This window comes from Centruroides vittatus, unplaced genomic scaffold (genome assembly GCF_030686945.1).
Source record: "Centruroides vittatus isolate TY-2023 unplaced genomic scaffold, ASM3068694v2 contig_7, whole genome shotgun sequence".
In the NCBI taxonomy this organism is placed as follows: Eukaryota; Metazoa; Arthropoda; class Arachnida; order Scorpiones; family Buthidae; genus Centruroides; species Centruroides vittatus.
The window spans coordinates 2,704,744-2,726,146 of NW_027122442.1; the positions used below are offsets into that span (position 1 = coordinate 2,704,744).

The following is a 21,403-nucleotide window of genomic DNA, read 5'->3' on the forward strand; positions in this document are numbered from 1 at the left end:
ATATCTTTAGTTCAGGCAGCAGTGCATTCAAAATATTCACATCAAAGTTGATGTGCTCAGTTTTCTTACACACACTATACAATCTACATTGTTTGGATTAGTCATTTTGGGCTTTCTGGTACCTTTTCAATTTTTATTTCCAATAATATATGTTTCTTACATTTCTATTCATATTTCCTTTGTAATTTCTTTGACATTAAAAAAAATTTTCTTCAACTGACACAGTTATCAGCTTATAACTTTACAAATTCTATTTTATCAGTTATTATTGCTAAATAATATTGTAGATCCTGCTATTCTGTACAAATCAATACCAATTTCAATGTCCTATCTCTTCACAATTCAAAGTTTCACTGCACTGCACTGCATCACCATTTTCAGTGTTCATGTGCAACCACTACCCCTCTCCCGCACAGCTGCACATCCCACTACCCATCATTTTAAATACAGACATAAACCTTCTATCCAAAAAAATTTAAACAGTTAGATTATCATTTATAGTCTAAAAGATATAAGTGTGACAAATCTTGCCATTTGTTTGGTTTCTCCAGTTTTTGTAGACTTCCCTACACTGAACTGAATTTAAAGACATGTTCAGATCAAAAAAGAGAGAGAGAAACAGACGGATTCAAAGTATTTGCAGATTCCCTGACTTTTCCTGCTAAAAATCTTATTTCCTGACTTTTCCGGTCTGTATGTGCACTGCAACTATTATAATCAAATCAAAGTGAAAAAAAATCACTATCAATAGTGCAATTTTCATTTTAAAAATCATGCGAGTTATTGCAAGCAACAGAAAATATTGGTATTGAACACTTGTTTCATCTATTTAAAGTTCATTTCACTTTTACCCAACAATATGAAATTTAATGTTTTCCCTCTGCTTCACAACAAAACTAATTTGCAGAACTATGAATAATGAAAAATTGCGAACTAGATGTATTTAAAAAAAAAAAAAACAACAAATGTTTTAGATGTCCAGCTCAAAACTCTACTAATGATTTCAACCTAGATTTCAATTCTTCAAGTTTAAACAGAACTGTGAACAAAATATGATGTGACTGAACTTTTTAAAAGAAAGCAATCAAACTGATTGGCTATTATAGACATACTTATTATTATAAGCATATATAAGTAAATTAATAATAATAGATTCATTCATGAACTTAACTGCCAAATCCTGAAACACAGCAATTTAAACTAAAAATAATTTTAAGCTATGAAGTAAAGCATAAGAATATGTGTAGCTACTTGTTTGAACTGTTGTAAACTACAAATTATTTAAGTTCAAAGAAATAACTTAGAAAAAAAACTTTTAAATTTTAGTGGCTATCACTAAACTGTCAGCATTCAAATTTGAAAGATTTGGACATAAAACTAAAAATCAGTTCATGTTGAATTATCTAAAATTAATATGAATATAATAAATATTTCATGAAACTCAGTATAAAGCGATCCATCAGAATATGGCCAATGTATGTTATATTTGCTTTTGTAGTTCTTAAAATTATTTTTTTTACAACAAAACTGCTAATGTTTAGTTTCCTGATGTTCATTTATCTAACTCCGTTCTTGAGGAAGGACAGACAGAACGATGACAATGGGAATTTATAGGTCTACAATTCTTTCAAATTGCAGCCCAATTATCTGAACAATAGAGAAAAATATTTTTTCTATATTTATGTAATCTCAAAGAAAAGATGAATATGAATAAGTACAATTTTTTGTATTAGTGATATTTGAGCTAATCTAATAGAATTTGTCATCTGAATTCATTTCTAAATTCAAGGATAATTATCACTAAAAACAAAATTATTATATATTTCCATGAAATAGTTAATTGTTATTCAATAAATTTGTAATTCCTTTATAACAAATATAACCACCACCAACTTCTCTCATTTCCTCCACTTGGTGATATAATGTTTAATGAATATCAAAAATTTTGGATGTTTATCATCATAAATTTAAAATTATTAGTAGAATAAATGCACATTTGAAAACAATATTTTGTGTATATAAATAAAATTTTATATTAAATTATTTTGTAAGATAGTTTAAAATATGTAAAGTGAAAACAGTTTTCTTTGACTGAATATTGAGTTTCATATATCACATTCACAGTAACAATCATAAAAGTGTTTATTTTGAAAAAAAAGTTAATTTAACATTGCACAAAAATTTTTATAAATCTCTTGGGTATCAAAAATATTCTTTCATCAAACAGACTATTTAATTAAAATTCTTTTAATTTAAAATTTTGAGTTTTATCATTGGAAAAACAAGCAGTTAAAAAACTAATAGTTGATAACATTTCAACATTCAGCCGTAAGACTGCAGTGCAAATCAAAAAATTTTGCCATTATAAAAACACACATGCACAATTAAATGCATTTATGTTTGTTAACCCTTTGACACAAAGTTCATCCAACTGCATTTTATTGTTTTCAAAAATTTATTTTAAACATAGAAAGAATAATGAATTTCAAAACATCATGAATACCAATTTTCTTAGCAGTTTGATTAAAGCATCTAAAATCTATATGTTATTTTTATTCCCATTTAAGTTTGCTGTTAATTTTTCAAGATCTTTCAGTTTATAATGAATATTTACTGAATAACAAAAATCTCTATAAACTAAAAGATAATGAAAATTAAAGCACTACTTGTAAATAACATTCTTAAATTTTACTCAAATGAAACATGAATAAAATGCAGTTCTTATAACATTTATTCACTCAAAGGGTTAATCTTCACAGCTAAAATCCATTTTGTGAATGTGCCTGATCTTCAATTCCTATGACTAACACAGAAACCTCACTGATAAAAAGCTAATCTGTGCCTGGAAACCTCACATCAGTGGGAACCAGGATCACAAAGATCTGAATGTATATACAAGTAATCTTACTGGTACTTGTTACCATATGGTGAACAAACCTCTTTGCCTTGGTTGTTGTGTTGACAGCTGGACGGCTAGTAGCAGTTGGTTTCACAGAAGAATCTGTAGAAACTTGTTTCGCACTTTCATCCTCTTTATTTTTCTTATCCTTTTCTGAAGTTTCCTGATCAGACTTTGCATCATCATCATCATCCCTTTCGGAAGTCTTCTCTTCGTTCGCCAACTGCTGATTATTGTTTCCTTTATCATCTATTTTTGATTCCTCATTTCCATTTTCCTCTCCAACCTTCTCATTTGAATCGCAATTCATTTTTTCTTGATCAGTTGATTTATCATCCATTTCCTTCTCTGTAGCTTCTTGAATTTTGTTGTCCGAACGCCCAAGGTCCTTAGCAATAGTTTTTGAAGTATTACTGCTTTTCTTCAAGTTGACATTGGAATTTGTAGACTGCAGTGTATCAGTCTCCAATTTGGAATCTGTCTCAGCATTATCTTCCCCAACATCAGCTTCTCCAGGTTTCTTTTCTTCATCAAATTTTGTATCTGGAGTTTTTATAGTTTCTCCACATTCTTTTTTCATGTTTGTACTTTTCTGCTTTTCAGTTTTCTCGCCTTTATTTTCTTCCACAGTTGTTTCTGTTTGTTAACAAAATTTTTAATTGGTCATATTATTGGGCATATTGAGTTTCATTTAGACCGGCTGAGTAAAGGAAGACATACATCTTCCCATTCATTAAAATACTTAAGGCACAGGCCTGAAACAAACCCGTTCTATTTAAAAAAAGCCCGAACAGAATATTGTGATAACACATCCAAATTTCAAGTAAAAAACCAAAACTATATTAAATATCTGTGAAAGAAAAACCAATACAGAAATTCATACTATCATAATATATTTAGATTTAAATAAAATAATTTATTAAGAACTTCCTGTAACTGTTATAACTATACTTCACAAATCACGAATAATCAATCCTATGCAAACTATATTGGAAATCATAAAAAAACAAATTTCCAAGATTTTGTTTCAATTATTTTTAATGATTATTTTTAAAAATTTCACTACCATTAGAAAACAAATTTCCATATCTGTTTTCAAAAACCAATCTGACAAATTAATACTTTAAACATATTGAATAAAACATTAGATTTTGTTTAAAAAATTAGTATGAAATATATTTGATATAACTGTTATATTGAAATTCACTTTATAGAAAATATAGATCATCAGAAAACTTCATTTTCTATAATCATTTCTGATATCTTTTACTTCTTAGGAATAAAAGTAAATATGTATATTTATAGTAATTTTATAGTAATTTCATAGCAACATATAAACACATTTATATGTGATCTCGAATTCCAAATCACCATGTATTTTTTATATAGTATTTGCCATGAGCATAACTGGTGAATACAAAAAGTGAGAAATTATTCAAACAAATTTTAGTAATTTCAAAACATTATAAAATAACAACATACTGAACCATGAAATAGAAGATTATTTAAATGTAGAGCTTTGCAAATACATACTTTATAAATGTTAATCTTATTATTCTAAACCCAAAACATAAGAGTAATATATTTATTCAAATAAATGAAATATAAATTTTCAGAATCCATGAATGTCAATTCGATAAATAAAATACAGTAAACCCCAGCTAACTCAGACGCTGCCAATTTGGACAATTTTTTCAAAAAATTGTACAGTAATTTATAATTTTCTTGACAATAAAAAACTGTAATTAACAAGTGTTCTTTATATCCAGAAGTCTTTGCAATACTGTGCATTATATTACTGTAGCTCTACACTGTGTACAGTATTGACATTAAACTCTAAGCTGATTTCCTGTAGTAATAAATTCAATAGTAACCTACAAAAGCATAGAAACTTTGTAAAACTTCTGTGTAGAACATAGCATAATAAATTTCTGTATTGTATATCCACCTTCTCATTTTCCTGGTCATCAGAGAAAACATCCTGCTGACTTGGACTTTCATAAACTTGGCTGACCTTTACCCTGTATTAGCCTGAGTTAACATGGATTTACTGTAATTCCATTTGATGACTAATATAGCAATGACAATTCATTTCTAATTGGAATGGTTGCTTTAGAAACTAATTATTATTATTAAGCATAGAAAACACACAATTTTTGATTAGAAAATAATTTTATTTTTCAATGTAGCCTCCTGATAGCTCAACACACTTATAACAAGTGATACTGCAAAGCAGCAATTTCCTCTTTATATGTCATGAATCCAATTCCTTGAAATAGCCATTTGCTGCAGTGATTACCTTGGAATCTGACAAAAATCTTTTCCCAAGCCATTCTTGAGGTCAAGGAACAACAACAACAAATAAAAAAATTACTACTAGCCAAATCAAACAATAATTAGAAACTGAATTCATAAATTTTGGCCATGGAAACTGTGGAAGTATGTGCTGATGCAACATCCTGATAGAAAGCATGGTCTTTTTTTTTCAGATGAGACTGTTTCTCTGATTTGTTGCCCTTCTGTTGCAATAAACCCCAAACACAGTTGCCATAATCCCTCCAGCTGACAAAACCATTTTTGCCTTCTTTATGGCAGAGAATCTGTGTTATCCATTGTTTGGACTGTTCTTTGGTTTCTTGAGTATATTGGCACTCAAGTTTTGTCCATGGTTATAAATCAGTTTATAAGTCCTTTGGATTACAACAAAAACATTCCAAAAGATTGTGAGAAACAATCACAAGATCCAGTTTTTGCTCTGGTGTGAGAAAATGTTTGATAGCATGGTATTGAAATGGAAAAATGTGTCTTAAGTAAGGAAAACTGGTGCAAAGATTAAAAAGTCCATTTGTTCATCTTGATAGTACAGTAGAGCGTCGTAAAGTGGAACCGATTGGGGACTGGGGTCCTTCCAGTTAATGATTTATTCCAGTTTCCGACTTTGTACGAAAAAATACATTAACCTGTCCGATGTTCAAATTTTTCTCCGTTGCGTATCGCTTCCTGTTGAATTTTTCTCCGTTGCGTGTCGCTTCGTGTTGAATTTTCGTCGATTTTAAGCCTAACGAAAATTTTTATAATAATCATTGAGGCTATCGTATCGTTAAAAATTATTTCTGCATTTTGTACAAACAAAATAAATATATTAAAGAATATAAAAAACATGAAAATTATACTTTAGAAGTAAATTTAGTATCAAAAACATTCGATTCAGCACGACACAGTCCAACTGAAAATCGTTCCACTTTCCGGCCATTCCACTTATCGACGCTCTACTGTACTTATCAACTTGTAGTAGGGCTTGATACTAAAAATGATAAAAATTTAATATTTAATTTTAATTCTATTATATCAAAAAAAAAAAAAAAAAAAAAAGGTTACTTTCAAATGAGATATGAAATTGAAGCTGATTTTAGTGGATGATGTTATCACTTTCTTGGTTGAACATAGATTGCTCAATGTAAATACTTTGTCAGCATCGTCAATTTTAATAAATCTGTAATAGGTATTTTCATTTTAATCACCAGTTCAGTATTTAAGAGAAGCACACAGTTCATCCATGCTGTCTGTAAACATACTAGTTGGCACACTATTTTCAATGCACTCATCTAGTCTACCTTACTCCCCTCAACATGGACTGCATCCAGTTAACATTATTCAAACTCACAAATTGAATAACATTTTAAAAATACTTTTAATGAGGATTTTCAACAAATGAAACTTAAATTAAATAGTTTTATTCAATTAAAAGTATTGTCTCATCTCAAATTGATCTGATTATTTTGATTATTATTATTATTCAAGAATTTGAATACTTTCAATTTAATTAAGAGTATTCAAAGTGGATTTTATCTAGCAGCTATCTAAATAAAACTAATCAGAATGAACCAAGAGTAGAATGAAACAATTTCAATAGTTCTATTTTTGATTGCCAGTTTCAGCATAATACTTTTAATGGTTATTTAAATAAAATGACTGCTTTTGGGATTGGTGGAACTTGCTTCAAACAACACTGTTCAAAAGAAACCATGAGAATTGAGACATTTGTCTCAATGTTTAACAAGCTGACAACTATCATCCTTGAAGAACTGGACTGGTTGCTATGAGAACCAGGTACTGACTGCCTCTTGAACCTTGTTGTCCAATGCAAATCAACATTCCTTGAGATGTTTCGAAGATGTCCAAAAACGAGCTCGTGTCTTCCACAGTGTTGTCAGGTAAACCTTGGAGAAATTACATCATGTCATAAAGTCTGAATGCCCTCAATCTGGTTTGATTTTAGTTCATGACAAAGCATAACTGCATACTGCCCCCTCCTCTACAGACACATTGCACCATTTCGGATAAGAAGCTCTGATTTTAGCCCTTATCACTTCCACATTTTTTTGACTTCTTAAAAAACATCTCAAGGGATGTCAATTCTTGATGGATGGTGAGGTTCAAGAGTCAGTGAGAATCGGATTCTCCAAGCAGCCACCAAAGGATGGTACTTTCTGACTTGTTATATGTTGGGATAAATGTCTCAATGTTTATGGAAACCTTTTGAATAAACACATTTATTACTGTTTCATAGCCGAGTTCTCAATTTCATTTGAATGTTTGTTATACCAACACTCATGATATTAACAGGTTTATTCAAATTTATGTACACTCTCTCTATTCTATATTTTATGTTGACCATAGAGGTGAAGATATTCTGCAGGATGTCTGATAAGTAACTAGTAAATTTTTTAATGATATAAAATCCTTAAATTTGAATCAAATTTGATGAAAACAGAATCAATAGCAAGAGTATTTTACGGGAGATAACATCAAATAATCAAATTTTCAACATATGCTTCTGCTATTTTCTGCAAAAGTGTAGGTACTACTTCTATGTCTACCTGCAGGAATGGAAGTAGAATATTTTGTACTATCTCCTGAATTATTTCCTCCAGTTGATTTACAGTATCTGGTTTAGTACAATACATTTCTTCTTTGATCCATCTCTGTAAGTCATCACAGGAAGTTAAATCTGGACTCCTAGCTGATATTTCATATAATCCTGTTCTGTAAATCCACTTTCCTGGGAATCTTTCATCAAGCCACTTGCACACTAGACAAAATGTGGTAGAACACTATCATGCATAAAGTGAAGATCTTCAATGTAGTTCTATTGTGAAGTGATGGACCACCACACCTTAATCTCCAGCATATCAAAGTAGTGTTCTGTTTTCATTGTATTTTGCAAAATAAAAGGTCCAAAATATGTCAATATAATACCAGCCTACACTGTTAAACTGAAGTCTAAGCTTTCTCAACTGAAATTTTTGGATCCTCTGTGAACAAATATTGACAGTTATGTCTGTGACAAAGCCACCAATATGAAACACTGCTTCATCACTAAAATATTCTGAAACAAGCAATTATCTATTGTGAAATCATCATAATGTTTTGCTGCAATTTTTAACCATATTTTTAATTTAAAATGAGCCTTGATTTTAGTAGTGTCTTGCCTCTGAACATCATACTTTTCCTGTTAATAATAGAATCATACCAGTTGTCTAGCTCTGTTTAAGGGAAAATATTTGAATTGAAATAACATGACTTCCGATGCAAACTGGAAGTCCATATATAGTTAACCGGGACCTCCTGCCCCTAAGCTTTCCATATCTGGTTTCAATTTTCATTTATCTAACACTGTTCTTGAGATTAAAGAAAGAGGGGCAGACAGATGGCCAACAGTGGGAATTTATAGGTCCACAATCCACAACTTTATCAAATTGCAGCCCAACATCTGGCCAATCTCCCTGCCAGCTGATCATCATCCCTCCAAACTCAATTTGTCAATTGCAGTCTTTGAAACTTTATTTCCAGATGCAAAACTGCAAGTTATTTTTCAGAATCCTGAAATGTATATGTCAGTCCAGTGTCATATGCTACCAACTGGATGGACTTACCAGGATCCTGCTGGAGATTTCCTTCATTTCCTCTACATTACTTAAAGTGTATGATGTTGATGATCTGCTTTGACCTTGGTTTGCTGGCAACTGAGCCAATGGTCATCAGTTTTGAATGGCAATTCTTGTTGGTTTCAACTTAGAAATGCATAATGTCCACTCAAGGATCTGCACTAGGATGGAGAATCTCCAAACTTCATAACATGCAGTAATTCTAGTGCAATCAAGCTTTGATCTGACATGGTTTTGTTAATGATGCTGCTCATGTTGTCAGATCCAGAAATACAGCTTCTGTTGTATTTGCCCAAATTATCCAGAAATAAGCTATCTGCTGATGTTTGTTTCTTTAAGACAGCTTCATATTTACAGACCTTACAAAATTTTTAAAATTACTAGTTACTTATCAGACACTACTTATTCATCATCCCTCTTCACAAATTGTGAAACCTTTAAAGTACACTGACTTGATAGGGTGATTTGTTTACATACAATTTTTTACTTAGCTATTAAAAAATTGGTATAGTAGACAGAACTTCAGAATTATGTTGATACAACTAATTGTTTTATTTGAAATTTACTTGAATTATGTTGCAGATAGAACAAACAATTATGCAAATAGTAGTACCATTACCTAAAATTCCAAAAACAGTCTGCAACAGTAAAGACTGCCTTCAAATACTTCAGCTGGAACATGTTGACATTCTTCAAGAATGACAGCTACCAGTGCATCTAAGTTGCAAAGTTTTTGTTGGTATACCATGAGATAGCTCTAGCAAAAGAAATCCACAGGCATGAATATGGGCTCCTTGCTGGCCACTTAGCATTTCCTCTGCATCTGGATCACACATCCAGGAAGCAATGTATCAAGTCATTCTTTTATGGTTACTTCAAAATGGGAAAATGTCCTATCCTGAATGTTTGCATCCTCCCAAGTACTTACAATAGTGTACATGAATGCCTTTAACATGTTCAGTAACATTCCAAATTCACTGTTTCTCCAATGCAGGGACAAGGTGAATGAAATCCCTGATTCCATATCACATGCACTATGATAGTCTTGACTGTAACGTTCAGTAACAAACTGTGTGGATCTTCATCACTGGGAGCCCAATAATGGCAGTTACGCTGATCTACAAACCTGCCCATGTAAAACATGGCTTTATTATACCAGGTGACTTTCTGGAGGGTAGCTGACTCATCCTCAATCCAATCAATTATGGATTCTGAAAATTTCATGTTGCAGTCTTTGCACAAAAAACTTTGAGTGTAATGTAGCTCCAAGGAAGCCATTTCATTCAGAAATCTTTGCACAGAGGGAAATGACTTATCATTTTCATATTGACACATCAATTTGCTGGACTTTTCTGCAACTCAGCTGCAATAATTTCATTTGCCTTTAGCATTCAAACTAATTTTGACAAGCTAACTCCCTTATGCTGATTAAATTATTGAATCATGTTTCCTTTCTACCTTTCTCTTTCCATCACAAACATTGTACTGTTATTTTTGAATGCCACACTTCCATACCAGCTGCATTATGACCTTAATTATAAGGTGACAATCTCAACAATACCATTTTGTCACACTTGATAAGAGGCCACTGCATGTTAAATCCACATGCTAAAACATTGTACATGTGCATCATATAATGCTAGTAAATGCTCTACACGATAAGTTGTCCTAGTGACCACATGGAGAAGACTTATCCTGCAGAAGCTGAATAACAAAAAAATTGTGCTTAAATATAAATCACCTGTAAATTGGTATTAAAAGCTAAGTGCAAAGTAATATTATATAATGTCTGTTGATTATTAAAAAGTTTTATGTCATTAATATACCTATATTAATATTACCCATATAACATGATTTTGTTGTTCTTAAAATAGTTTGAAATAATTCACAGAAAATAAATTAATTCTTAATAAAAAAAATGGAGTTTTGTTTTTAAATCATATTGTCAAATTCATAATGTCTGATCAATTTAATAAATTAATCAATATTTATCAGGCTGTGCAGTCATTTTAGTCATTATTGATAATGGCTGGGCATTATAAATGTTCATAACATTAGATAATTTTATTCCTTTTACTGGTTTTCGGTGTATTTATTTGTGTGTTTTTATATGAGAATGATTAAAACCCTGGGTGGACTTCCAAATGAGTGCCAAATTTGTAAGCAAAGTCATCTTATTTTTGTTGTCATATCATCAGAGCTTGAAATTATTGAAACACACAAATCTTGTAGGGAAACATAGAGAGATCTTAACAAATTATATGCCACATTGTCATCAATCATATCCCACTCTCAAAGACAAAATAACACAAAGATTTTTTTGTTGCAAATCAGCAACTCTAGCACAAATACTAAAAATGTTCACTTCTGTTTTCACCAATCTTTGTTTTCACCTTTAAGCCTACCAATTATGCTTCTTGTAATAAACAACTTGGTTCACATATCTAATTATTGACTTCTTATCTGATGCTTGGCTATATACATATTGCTTTTCAAATGTCCTTTGCCCAATTTTTGATATTTAGATTCCAAATACAATTTAACAATTATGAATATTCTGTTCTTTTGTCAATGATAATGCCATTTTTAGTAGATTAACTTTTTACAGTGTTACCAGACATGTTAAGAAACTTTACACTTAAAAGTTAACAGCATTCTCATCAATTGTGTTCCTGCATGATCCATTTGGCTTTCATGCTTTAACAAAATGGTGGCTAATTGAGTGAAACATCCTCTATTATCTTCAAATTACATTAGGCCTATTAAAAATTAAAGAAGATTAACCTTGATAAATCAGTTGTATATTTCACTAGTTCCATAATTCTAATCTTCCATCCTTTCTATTAATGGACACTCCATTAACTATGTTCATTCTGTTAGTAATCTTGGGCTATCTTTAATAATAATAAGAAAAATCTTACCTCCTATTGCCACACATTACCTTTTTTTTTTATTAAAAAACTGACAATCTGAAAAAGGAAACTCTGGCACCATTAATGCCTCATTTCCTTTGTGTACCAATAAATAAGAATGCATTGCCATATCTAACTTTTATCTTATTACTTAGACATTCATTTTTCTTCTGTACAATTAACACAATGCTTCTAGTAGAAGATTATCTTCTTTACAGTAAATATAAATAATTATGCTTAAAAATGTTACACGAATTTAAGATTTTAATTTTATCCAGTTTTATTCCTTTTTTTTATTTTTATTTGTTTTTGTAGTTTTAGTTTGTATTTTATTCTTATTAAGTTTATATTGTTGTGATTTCACCAGGAAAACTTATTATTTGAAGCAGTCATCACTTGCCTTTCATTACTTAAATATGTAAAAATAAATGACAAATAAATATAAACAGTAAAAAAGTTGTTTGTTAACTAACAGTTTTATTCATTTCCACATAATAATCAATTAGAATAGATTCCTTTCAGTATCTTAATATGACAATCTTCTTGTTCTTTATATTTTTACAAAAAATAAAAAAATTCTAAATCATTGCAAAGTGAAAAAAAAACACCATCACGAAACAAAAATTTTATTTTAAATTGCATAGTCCTACTTTGTATTCTAGTCAATTTAATTTCTAATTCATATTTTAATAATGTATTTGTTGATACCAATCACTTATTTTGCAATTAAGAAACTAACAATTTCTAATTGTATCTCAACATCTCATCAATATATAAATTTTTAATTAAATAAACTTTAAAATCTTAATTATAGTAACTGCCTAATTAAAAAAAAATGATTTTAAATATTAAATAATAAGACAACATTCAAAGCAGATAACAATTCAAATTATACAATAAGTTAATTATAATATTAAACAAAAGTAAAAATATAAGAATAGATTAAATTAAGCATATTACTCTTATGTTTCAGGTATATGTTTTAATTAAATTTTAAAGTACTTTTACATTTAAACATTAATTGTCTTTAACTGTTAAATGCTTAAAATATTATTATATGCAAATAGTACCAAATAAAACAATTTTAAAAATGGAAGACTATCAGCTGGAAAACACAAAGCTAACCAATTACCAACACACAAACCTTATAATAGAAACAGATATTATAAAAGTTTGGATTTATATCAATATTTTTTGTAAAAATTTATCATTATAATATATATATTAAAGGAAAAAAAAGCTTTGTATCTATTAGATGTCTTGTAAGTACTGATTTAAATCAATATAAATTTTACAGAACAATTAAAGATATTTTTCTTCCAAAAATAATGAAAATATTCATCTTATGAATAGTAATATCAATTTATTTCTTCTTATGAATGATTAGAACAATTTTAGAGAGGTTTCTGAATGAAATTCCATCTCTCAACACTTTACAAGTAATAAGTATTTCAATCAATTTAATGAAATATTACTATTTTTTAAGTCTAATACTACCAATAATATACAACAGATTGGAGTTCAAAATGAAATGTATACCCAATTAAAATAAAACTATAGTACTTTATAGATCTATAAAATCTCATTAATAAGAACAAAAAGTTTCTTCAATTAACAATACAAGTGAAATAACATTTAATAACAAAAAGGAAAAAAATCTTTGAAAAAATCCAAATTTATCATATCTAAGAAATGAAGTTTCAAAACAAAACTTTTATTGAATGCCACGTACTCTAATTTCATTAATATATCATCAACCTTACAGTAAAAGTTCCATTACCTAGCACTATTCTTGTACGGAAAATACTTATTCTTGACCAGATATCTTCTAAAACTTAAGGACTTATCACAAAAATCATCTGCATAATTCCATTCAAAATGTTCATCAGCCAATAATCATTTTTTCAAAAATACATCATGCTGTCAGACAGTATTGATGAAACTGCTATATTTATTAACTTCACAGAATATATTGCAAGAATCCATCAAAGTTGTTTTGAACCTGTAATAGGTACTTCTTCATGTCACAAATATGAATATATCATCAATAATTCATTACTGTTCATACCACATCTGAATTGCTTATTTTTCATTTAGCACTGTCTATCACATGGAGTTACGCACATCCATAAACACCAGATAATAAAGCTTTTACTGTATTTTAAAACACACTTTTATTTCTAAGAAAGTTAACAACTTTCTTCCGAATGAAATGAATACGTATTGATTAATACCAGATATGTGTATCATGGTACAAAAACAGAAAAAAGATATATTATAAATCTGTTTGTATGGATATATTAATATAATATTCACAACAAAATATTATGGGCTTCATACTTTAGATAATTTTGGCAATATTTCACTTGTATTGATATTCAGATTATCGATCTATTCTTTTAGGATCAAATAATAAACATGAAAAAAATATTCAAATATTTTTATAAACTATCAAGAAGATATTCTTTATTAATAAGAAAATTAACCAGATTTTAATTTTTAATTATTTTACCTTTACTTTTATTTTCATTAGTTAGTTCCTCCTGTAAAAAAATTTAAAAATTTTAATAACTACTGTATAATTTTATATTAAAAATAAATATAAACAAAGTTAATCATTATACAATTTACTATATTTTATTTTTAAAAAGTTTTAATTAAAAAGATTTGCTTTCTTAATTAAAAAAAAAAAATTTTGAGCATTTAGGAATTAAAATCAAAATTTTAAAGTTAACTGAATATTATTATTGTAGATCTGACATTTCAATATTTTAAAAACTGTGTATGCAAATAAAATGTGACTACTATTTACAAGTACTTGAGATAAAAAAAATTAATACAATAAGCTATTCTCTCCCCTTATTTAAAAATATAAACACCAACAGAAACCCGATACTAAGCAAATATACACCCACAACTGCTGGAAATGATCCAGCTATAATTTTGAAATAATGATTGTAGATTAGGAATGAATTTCACACTAGAGGGAGGCGTTAGGCGCCATCTCGTATTAAAATTAATAATTATGATTTTTAATTAAATAAATTAATCTAAATTATTTAATTAAAATTATAATTATTAATTTTAATACGAGATGGCACCTAACGCCTCCCTCTAGTGTGAAATTCATTCCTAATCTACAATCATTATTTCAAAATTATAGCCCGATCATTTACGGCAGTTGTGGGTGTATATTCCCCCTCATTTATGAAATATAATACTCGATACAAGAATAAAATATTCTAATAACAAGTGTAATGAGATTGAAATTCTCATATGCTTATATTAGAAGGTTCATAAATTCCAATTTCCATACTCTTTATTTAATTCATGTTATAATTTCATTTGCTAATATAAGTGCTATTCATTTCAAAATGGTTGTATAGTTTAATGAACTTTATCCTATATTGTAAAGCCTTCTTTTGTCAATTACAATTTTAATTAAATAGCAATTTTATTTTACCCTATTTTCCTTGTTATCTTAATTGATTTGTTTTCTTACCATTAAATAGAGAAAGGTCTGATAACTTATATATCATTGCTTCACTTCTGTTGTATTCACATCTCTCATATTAGCTCCTTTTATATTGGTGAATAATCTAATCAACACTTTATTTAGAATCATTGGTTGAAAGATAAATACATATTTTTTACCACTTTAATGTTATTTTGGAATATAGGTAGGGTGGTTGGGCTGTGTGGAACAAGGTAAAAATTTTGTCCATAAGAAATAATGGAAAAGTTCGTTCATATTTATGAAAAGTTTTCAAGATTAAGTGGGTTCATAAATGCAATTACAATGTATGTCATTAGTTGATGCATGTAGAAAAATCCAATAAGTAAACTATATATTTTTGAAAAATCTGCTGTATATCAATAATATATAACAGATTTTTAAGAGTATATTATCATTTTTTAAACTCATTAAAATAAATTCTTGTAATTTAATTTTCCAAATTCATTCTAATAAACTCTCTTTAATACTGAATTTTAACTCATTTTGATTATTAACATAAATAATAATATATAATACTTTTATAACTTATAATAATAATAATAATAATAATAGTTATTTAACAAGTTATAAATTTTGATCTGCTTTGGTATTATCAGATATATTTTAACTAATTCTTCCAAATCTTATACTATAGATGCAGATATAGTATCTGAAATTACTGATACAAATATCTAATATAATATGAAGCATTGCAGTTGATGTTGCCATTGATGTTGAGTTGATTTTGAGATTATCATGAAAATTATGTCTTGTAACACAATCATGGAGGTAACACTATTGAAAGAAACAATGTGTCATTGATGTATTTAGGTATAAATCTTAAAACAATTTTTATACTTAAATATATTAGTAATTTATGTTTTTGGCAATACTACTATATCCATGCTTCTGGAAGTTAGAGGATTTACTCTTCATGATAACATGAAACAGATTAAAATAATAATAAAATTTAGAGAAATCTAATAAACATTTCTGTTGCTTAAAACACAAAAACAAAAAAGATTTTTTTCAAAATATTAAATCTTAAATATAAAATAAAATGTTTTGAACTTTCTGAAAACTTGATATAACTTAATTTTTATAGAAGTTTTAATATAACTCTCTCAAAGCCTTATTAGATTAATCAATAGTAAAAAGTAAAATATATGTAACTAATTTAAAATAATAGTTTGTTAAAATTGTAACTGATTTCATAAAGTTTAATTTTTTAGTAAGCTGTTAAAATCTTTTCAAAGATTATTATATATTTATTATTCAAAGGATTATACACCAATATAAGCTTGTAGCCAATCACTCAATATCTCCCATCTAAATTTAATTAGAGGATCATAAATTAGAAAAACTTTTAAAAAATAAAAATTACAATTTAATTTATCTGTAATCCAAATTTACACACAAAAAGAATCTTAATTACCACATTTTTGCGCACACTACCCAAAGGTTATCTGTATTTAAAATGACATGTTAAAGGAGTGAGGATTACGCATTTGGTAGACTACATGCCAATTTTAAATTGTAATTATAAAACTTACAGCTATGAAGTAATAGCTGTTCCATAAACATGGGGTATTTGATGGGCAAGTTAAGTGAAAAGATTTTATTTTTGTTCTAGCAATTTTCTGTGGGTTATACACCACCATAGGTTATATGCATGATAATACAATATTTAAAAAATTCAGAAATTATTGCTAATTTACAACTAGTTCTATAATTTAAAGTTAAAATAAAAACCAAATTTTTACAATTAAAAAATAAAACAAAATTCTAATGATCACGGTAACATTGTTTAATTATAGTTAACTGCAGATAGTTCCATCTTGTTTAACAATAATGATGATATTTTGTAATATCCAATGAGTCAGTCTTACAAAATAGAATCCGATTTTAGGACTTTGTAAATAAATCACTTGTAGAATGAAAAATTTTGCTAATTTTAAATTTACATTTTAAATCTTTACAACATATATATTTAAATCATTAATATCTTAATAAGTTTCATTTCAGTAAACTAACACTTACGTACTGTAGCACTATAGAACAGTCATATTTATATAATGTTTTCACATGTTGAAGATAGCAACTCAAATAGAATTCTCAGGAATTTTTATAATAAATTTCTAGAAAAATCTTGTAAAGATTTATAAAGTGAGAAACAAAAGCCTGGTAAACTAAGAAAACTAAAAGAAAAGACAATACTGAGGAAAATTTCTGTGTACAAAAATTTAGAATAATAAAAATAATAAACAACTGCTAAAATTTTGGTTACCAAACAGATTATTTAACCAGAAACATTTTCAACCATGTCTTTAATCATCTTCAGCTTACAGAATAAATGGAATAAAATTGTTTTAAATTTAAAATGTACCAATTGAATTAGGAAAAATAGAAACAAATAAAGTAAAAGAAAAAAAAAATCAAAAGTACTACTAGAAATTAAAATTTTAAAAAAACCTATATAATAAACCTATATATAATAAACATGTAATTTAGAAAAACCTTCATATCTATCCATGCATATGTTGATAAATGTATTTGTGCATTTTTAGCTCACAAAATTATGAATTATTCACATCTTAATTTTAATGGAATATATTAAGAAATGATCCATTGCTGTATGAGTTTTAATTCCAGTAATGTTTCTATACATGTTAGTTAGTTTAAATTTAAATTAGTAGTGGTTTTTTGGATAGTTTTCAGTGTAATTTTTATATATTTATTGTTTATCACTAATTATGTTTTTGCTAAATTAAGAAAAATAAGTTATTCAAGTTAAGAAGCAGTCCTATGTCAAAAAACAAAAAAAATCATCCAATATGAAAATGAAAAGATGTGCAAACTTGAACACAAAAGAATCCATCTCCATTTCTTAAACCACTGATCAGCCAAGTTACTGCAATATCTTGCCAGCAACTTTCTTAAACATAAAATGCATTGTTTTAATATTTTAAGGAACAAAAAAAGGGAGAAGAATCCCTCAAGTAGAAATGAAGTTTACAAGATTCTGTCAAGACACAGTAGAATTAATGTACACTCACTGATAAAAAACAACACACCAAGGAGTTGCTGAAATTGAATGAAACTATACATGTGTGAATGTAATGTAGATATATGTAAGTGATGATTATAATATTAGAGGAGAAATTTATTGGAGAAAACTGTACACTTCCAAGAAGGCTCTAGTACTCTTTTGAGATGTCTCTAGCCTGGATATAGGATGAGATACAGTCAGGCATGTAGGCATACGGGTTTCATATGGTCCCAGTTGCAACACATTTGTCCACAGATGTTGCAACTGGGACTCTAGATCCTGTGCACTCGTGGGCTGATCCGATATATGCTCAATTGACAATAAATGTGAAGATCAGGCAGGCCAAGGAAGTCTGTCAATCTGATAAAGATATTCCTGGAAGATCATTGCTGTGTGTGGACAAGCATTATCCTGCTGAAAAATGCCTGTTAGAAGCCCTGCCATGAGAGACAACACATGTGGTTACAAGATGTTAGTCTCTCTCATATCACCACCAAGAGTTACTGACTGTCATACATGATGGCTCCCCAGATCATCCCACCAAAAATTGGGGCAGTCTGTTGCTCCACTGCAAAGACAGGATTGAAGTACTCACCAAAAGACCTCCATACAAGAACATAACTGTTGTTGGGTCCCAAACAGAACCTGGATTCATCACTAAAGACAACAGTTCCAGGTTTCCAGCAATCCAGGTTGGCTGCCCACAATACCACTTGAAAACAAAGATAACATGACTGGCTATCAATGGCAGGACACATAATGGGTGCAACAATACTAAATGCCCTTCTGCTAAGTGCTCTGTTCATGCTAAGAAGGATTCTGATGAAGGTGTCAGTGGTCTGTGCGGTGGAGACAACAAAATTGTTGAATCTATTTGTGTTTGTTGGTAGATCAAATGATCTCTCTACTGGTGGTCTATCTGGGCCATCTGAAGCCTGTTTATGGTGTGTGCATGCCCTCATATAACCAATGCTCCCAACACCACCTAACAGCTAGATCAGAACATCTAGATCAGGGGTCACCAAATTACAGCCCACTGCCACAGTGTGTCACAAATGAGCTAAAAATATAATTATTTATATGGAAATATCATATATAGTAGATAAACCTTACTATATAGAAAAAATTAAAATAAGTGTAAGTAAAAATGACAAAATTGGTCCAATCTGATTTTTGCATTTGACAGTAATATAATTTTTAGGAAAATCAGTGAAATGAAAAATTTGGTGACTTTTTGTAACTTTAGATATCAGAGTGCATTTTGTGTAAGTACAGTGGAACCTCAGTATACAACCTTAATCAGTTCCTGATGTTTAGACTTATACCGAATAGGGCATATACCAAACAAACCTTTCCCATAAGAAGTAATGTAAAAATGATTAATCCGTTCTCATGTTAAGAAAACTCCTCTTGATATGGTATGTTAATGGAGTTGTAAAATAACTGAAACACTGTTTGAGCACATTAATAAAAAAAATAAATTTTATTATAGATTTTTAAAGTTATTACAGTAATAATCGCAAATAATTGCTTCTGATACGCTGTCACCAGCACACTGTTTTTCAGTTATTGAAAGCAAAAGCAATTTCTCAACATGATCTAATGTCTCCGATCGCTGTTTAGAAATTGATTTAACGCCTTTCGCAATGTTAGCAGATTTAATAATGTCTTTATTTTTCACAATTGTCAATATCGTCGTTCTCGGAATACAGTATGCAACAGTTAAATCTCAAACATGCATGCCACCTTCATATTTCTCAATAATCTCTTTTTTCAGTTCCATTGTGATTCTAGTCATTTTTTTAGTTTTCATTTGCCTTTTTGCACTCATGATTAATAAAAATAATAAAGTTTTATTTACAAATTAAAATCAGAAGAAATTTAACAAAGTTATAGACCGTGGCACCACGAACATCTAGTCTGGTCTAGTACACAAATAGTGCCACTTGTTCATAGATGGTACGTATAATTGAATTAAGTCGTATACCGAACAAAAGTCGTATACTGAGCAAAATTTGTTTTGTCCAAACAGGACATATTCTGAATTGGACGTATTCTAAAGCAGACGTATACCAAGGTACCACTGTACCTGCAATGAAGTTTCTAACAAAAGTGATTACAAGCTTGCTGCACCAATTGCGTTTGTGTATTGGTAAATAAATATGTTGGTTTTCTTTAGTATTTTTTTTTTTTTTTTTTGCTATTTCCACCCTGTGGCACTAAGAGGGTCTCTTATAACAAGCCTGTTATAGGTTCAGCCAGGCCCACAATGGGGCCACTGGGTGTCCAGTCAGATCACTCTCTAAAAAATTCCTGGAAATTTTTCAACCCATGTGGATTCGATGTTGGTAGTGTGGTAGGCTGCCCCCTTGACCACTCGGCCATCCGGCTGTCAAACAAAATGGTTATGCAGCCTGCACTTGTCATTCTCTGTTATCTGGCTCACTGTGAAAAAGTTTGGTGACCCCTGATCAGATCTAGATGGGCCATTCTTTGAAACATCCATTCCACTTCTCTCAGTCCAATGATACACCCTCCTTCTCAAAATGTCTTCATATCACAGAGGAATATCTAGCAGTCAACAATCTCTCAACGAATGAAAAAACGACAACACCTACAAAAAGTAGTTTGTGAGAATCTTTTATAGTAGAATGAAAGTAGCACTGTTATGCCGTCGGGTAGCAAGATCCAATGTCCAATCACATCACAAGACCTACTGTAATCATTTACATATTTGCCTGAGATACTGTACACAAGAGTTTTTCAGCCATTGACGTTTTATCTTCATTTTTTTGTTTTTTTCAATGAGTGTATCTTGCTGGAAATACATAAAAATGCTGAATCAGTGTTTGTTAAAAATTCAAAGAAAATTAGATATTAGATCTGAAACAGAGTACTTCCCTAGCACAAGGCTGTTTCATGAAACAATGTAGTTTTGAAGATGCAGCATTAGGTTGACCAATGACCACATAAAGAAAGCAGATGGAAACTTCATAAAATCATCCAGTGAATGCCTACAGAGATGGAAGAACTTCTTTCAAGAACTATTTAATCGTGATCCACCACATTCATTCAATATCTTTATTATGTACCAAATTT

General features: G+C 29.4%; 1 protein-coding gene across 3 annotated transcripts in view; it reads right to left on the reverse strand.

The window, feature by feature from the left end:
• The window catches only part of LOC136980492 (SAFB-like transcription modulator), an 84,729-nt gene that overhangs the window by 33,397 nt on the left and 29,929 nt on the right, over nucleotides 1-21,403 (reverse strand). For all 3 annotated transcript variants that reach the window (XM_067276622.1, XM_067276620.1, XM_067276619.1), the window contains 2 exons: nucleotides 14,272-14,302; nucleotides 2,938-3,535 (listed from right to left, as the gene is read on the reverse strand). In XM_067276622.1, coding sequence (XP_067132723.1) covers nucleotides 2,938-3,535; nucleotides 14,272-14,302 — 629 coding nt within the window. The remainder of the gene's footprint in view (nucleotides 1-2,937; nucleotides 3,536-14,271; nucleotides 14,303-21,403) is intronic.